We start from the raw sequence: 4,182 nt of genomic DNA on the forward strand, positions 1-4,182 counted from the left end.
TTATAACAGTTTTTCTGTTAATACGTCCTCCTCCTCCTCGGCCTCGTCTAGCTCTTTCGCTATCTTCTAGCGAACTCTCCGAATCTTCTTATACTCTATACGAGTAACCTAAAGGTTATAGGACTAACCGGCTCGGGCGTATTCTACGTATCGTCCTATACGAAGGTCGACCTTATAGTCGACGTTCGCAGCGGCGCAGTGAAAACACTTAGTAGGTATAATAAAACCGTCGGCGGCGATATTAGTAGCAAGGTTGTCTTTTCGCTCCTTAGAAGTTATATCTTTAGAAGACTTCGGTATAGTATTATAACTAAAGGTTAAGGTAAGGAATACGGGACTATTCCGCCTTAAGAGGGGAGATGATATTACGGGCACGTGTTTACGACAGTGCTACGTAACATGAGGTGACCGGAGCGCCCGGGATAGCGGCGCTTGTCGGTCGACTTCACCTAACCGATCGAGGCGACGAGGTCGGCTTAACCGGTTACTACGGTTACTACTAGGCGTTAGTGTATATAGAGAACGGCATTGAGCTTATCTCAATAGCGTTCAACTTATTATTTAACCTCAGTGATTGGAATACGATTACACTAGAACCCCTGCCCCTCTACATTATTAGGTGCCTTCCCTAGACTACCCTAACTAGACCAAACCCCGTAACGACACTCTTGAAGGTCACCTGACGTAATAGAGTCGAGGCTACAACACTATATATTCTTAATTGGATTAAGATCTAGTAAGTTAGCTAGCTAGTAAAGGAGCTTAATATCTAGATCCTTAAAGAGTAAGATTATAGCCTTTACTTTATAGATTAATACGTTATCTTATATAACAATTATAGACTACTAAAAGAGTAACTAGCTCCTTTAAGAATAAACCCCTTTATAGATAAAGGAATAATCTATTACCTATAGACATCTCTAGTTACCTTCCCCTTATTAAAAATATAGTATTCCCCTAGCTTAGCTACTAATATCTACCTCTATATTATATAGGCTAAGTATTTACGGAAGCGTAATATAAAGTAGTCGTTATTAAAGGCCTCTTAAGCAGTCCTTATAACGTAGACTTGTCCGAAGTAGCTATATCGGATTAAAGCCTTATTAGTCTATATAACTCTTATCTACTACCTATCTATCTAGTTTACGTACTCGTACGCCTATTATAGTCTTACTTGCTTTTACTTCTTAGTAAGAAATAGCTTCCTCGTTACTATATATCGTATATAACCCTCCTTCTTAAACGTAGTTCGAAGTGTCCGGATATCTCGTAATATACCTTTAAGTTTAGTAATCTAATTAAATCTAAGCCGCCTTAAGTGTACTTTAGCTATAGCCCTATTTATAAGCCGTCGTCGTGTTCGAGTAGATATTATAGGAGGGCGTCTACGACGCTATAGTATACGTAGAGATTCTTATTAACAAGATACTAGGACTCGTAATATTATCCCTTTATTAGAGCCGAGGGTATCTATAATACGTTATAGCGGCTAGCCGGCGTGTCTATAAAGAGCCTAGATAACACCCTTCTTAAAGGCTGTAAATGTAGCACCCCGAGCTATTGTTATATTAAGATATAAGGATATAAAGGAGACAGTGTCAAGACGCGTCAGTTTGTTAATGCAGCCGAGAATAGTATAGTGTTAGCAGTTAGGCTAGCAGGGGTTGCTAACGTTTGTGCTGGGGACTGTATGCATCGGTCGAAGTTTGATAGATTGCATGATCGACAGTCTCCACTCCCGCGTGTACTTCACGTGCTGTCCTCGTTTTTGCGGCTCCTTCAGACGATCCAACGTCCTCCAACAGTTGAACCTTGCCGGGCGTTGATGAGTGCGAGCGGACTTGATGTAGCACCAGCCGGGCAGGGAAGCATTCATGCGTGAGCGTTGATGTCTGGAGCATGTGCTAATAGCACCGGCATGGTATGCTTGCAGGACAGCCAAGAGGGTGGCCAGCTGCAGTGCTGTATTCTGTGACTCGAAAAGAGTAAAACAGAGTTTCCACAGCAGTCTTTCGCGTGAGCATCGTCGATGCACAAACTCAGGCCGTAACGCCAAAGCAGTACAGAGGATGAAGACGGAGCACGTTGGCTTCATTCTGAAATGTCCTGGGCGCTGCGGAACAAATGCGTGTTTCCCTTGCTAGTGCGCAACGATTTGATCTTAGGCTTCTGAACACAAAGAGCTCGTGCATATTCCCCAGCCCTTGAAGATGGAAGACAGGGGATGCAGTGCAAGCGATCTTTGTGAAGGAAGATCTGATCGTCGAATACCCAAAGTCCAACTGGGTATCCTTCCATTGTTGCTCAACATGATGACTACTTGGGTCTGATATCTCGCTTGACGTGGTATCCTCGACGTGCTGTATTGATTGTATACAGCCTGGTTCTGTGCTCGCTCCTGGGAGTCTTCGGTGGGACACTCGCTCTTGTAGGAAGTCGTGCGCCATTGCAGTATGCCTGGGAGATTTCGCAGTCTTCCAGCCCTGCGATGAAACTGTTCTTTCAGACACCTCGAATGGGAAGAGCCAGACCAGTAGTGTGATATATGTGTCGCCTATAGATGTCCGGGTTTGTGCATAGTGTTGATAGGAGGCCACACGATTGAGCAGATTCCATTTTGTGAACACTGTAGCCGTTGACGGTGAAAGTCGAGGCTGAGTCCTCGTTGTGAACAGAATGTGTGACCTGGAGCGCGATGTGCGGTGAGTCGTGAATGATGGGTCGCGCGCTCTGTTTACATGTCGGCGGTGGCAGCGTCATCATTGCCGCACATTTTGTCGTCTTGAAATTTTGAGCACCTCGCCACCGACAAACACACCCACCTTGCCGCATCACCACATCCTCCCCGGCGCAGGGCCCCGCTCGCATCGCCCTTTCATCCCCGTCATAAAACCTGCGACTCCGCCGCCATCATCTTCCTCGACTCCGTAGTCTCTTAAAAATGTCCGGAGACGCCACCTCCACCCCCTCCCTCCCCTCCGACACCAAGCCGCGCTGGGGCTGGCAGAAACTCCCCCTCGAGATCAAGCGAATCGTCTTCGACTACGCCGGCATGCCCTCCGAACTGCGCATCCATGTCCACCATTTCGAGCCCCCTCAGGACGGCATCAAGGGCGTGGACATCGAGTACGCAGTCGAGATCAAGAACAAAGAGGAGTGGCGGGACATGCTCCGCTTCCAGGCGATCAAACAAATCAACGCCGACATCATCCAGGACGCCATCGCCAAGAAGAAGATCGCCATCAAGCTCGATATCGTCGGCCACCACATGCAGGGTGATGCCTGGAAAGATATGGGCATCATGACGCCGAAGATGGAGCACTGTGTGGCGGACTGGGACAAGTTTCTGGCGAAGTTTCCGTTCCAGCGCATGACGACCGTCGTTCCGTACATCCTGCGCGACCTCGTCCCACCTGCCGAGCGCAAAGTGTCCATGATCGAGGAGATGCACTACCTCAAGCTGACCTACGACCGAGCCCAGCCGGAGAAGAAGCACGGTCCCGCTGACCCGCTTGCGTGGAAGCAGGAGGCAGCCGTGTGGAAGAAAGGCGAGAACGCCGGGATGAGCGAGGAAGCAGCCACCACCATCCACACCGCCATCGAGGCCAACATCGCCTCGTTTGTCAAATACCTCTTTCGGTTGGGTCCCGACGTAGAGAGTATGGTATGCCTGCAGGAGCGCCTGACCTGGGTCCCTGATCTCGTCTCGTCGGAGAAGTTCCAGATCTCCCGCTGGTTCATGGCCGTCATGGCTGCGAGGGGTGTGTTCAGAACTGCGAGTTCGTCGAGGGTTCCGATGTTCGCGGCGATTGGTGCGAGGGTGACTCCATTGGCGGAAGTGGTTTGGGAGGTCTGAGATGCATACTGGATGGATGAGAAGCCGGGGAGATGTGTGGACAAGAGGCTGAGAGGAGGTGTGATGCGCTGGACACGGAAGGTCTTCCTTGGGTTCTGTTCTGAAGGATGTCCTTTGAGAAAACCGAGGGAGGTTGGCTTTTGAAGGAGTTATGGCGTTTGGAGTTCTGCTTTGGGATTCAGCGATTGAGACTGTTTCTGCGGTTATGCCACTGGTGCTGGAGGTTGCGTACTTACAATTCAGTCGATCGCTCTGCTGTACTCTGGTAACAAGGTATGAGAATGGAGATCAGAGTTTCTGTCTGGTGTTTTGTCAGAGTACTCAAG

At 48.7% G+C, this 4,182-nt stretch overlaps 1 protein-coding gene across 1 annotated transcript; it reads left to right on the forward strand.

Annotated features, from left to right (window-relative positions):
- Window positions 1–2,941: 2,941 nt before the first annotated feature.
- M409DRAFT_22212 (uncharacterized protein) lies at window positions 2,942–3,856 on the forward strand (the record flags this gene model as incomplete). The annotated part of the gene is made up of 1 exon (XM_033806235.1): window positions 2,942–3,856. One exon carries the CDS (start codon window positions 2,942–2,944, stop codon window positions 3,854–3,856), a length of 915 nt encoding a protein of 304 aa, XP_033668289.1.
- Window positions 3,857–4,182: the final 326 nt, after the last annotated feature.

Source organism: Zasmidium cellare (assembly GCF_010093935.1).
Source record: "Zasmidium cellare ATCC 36951 unplaced genomic scaffold M409scaffold_15, whole genome shotgun sequence".
Taxonomy (NCBI): Eukaryota; Fungi; Ascomycota; class Dothideomycetes; order Mycosphaerellales; family Mycosphaerellaceae; genus Zasmidium; species Zasmidium cellare.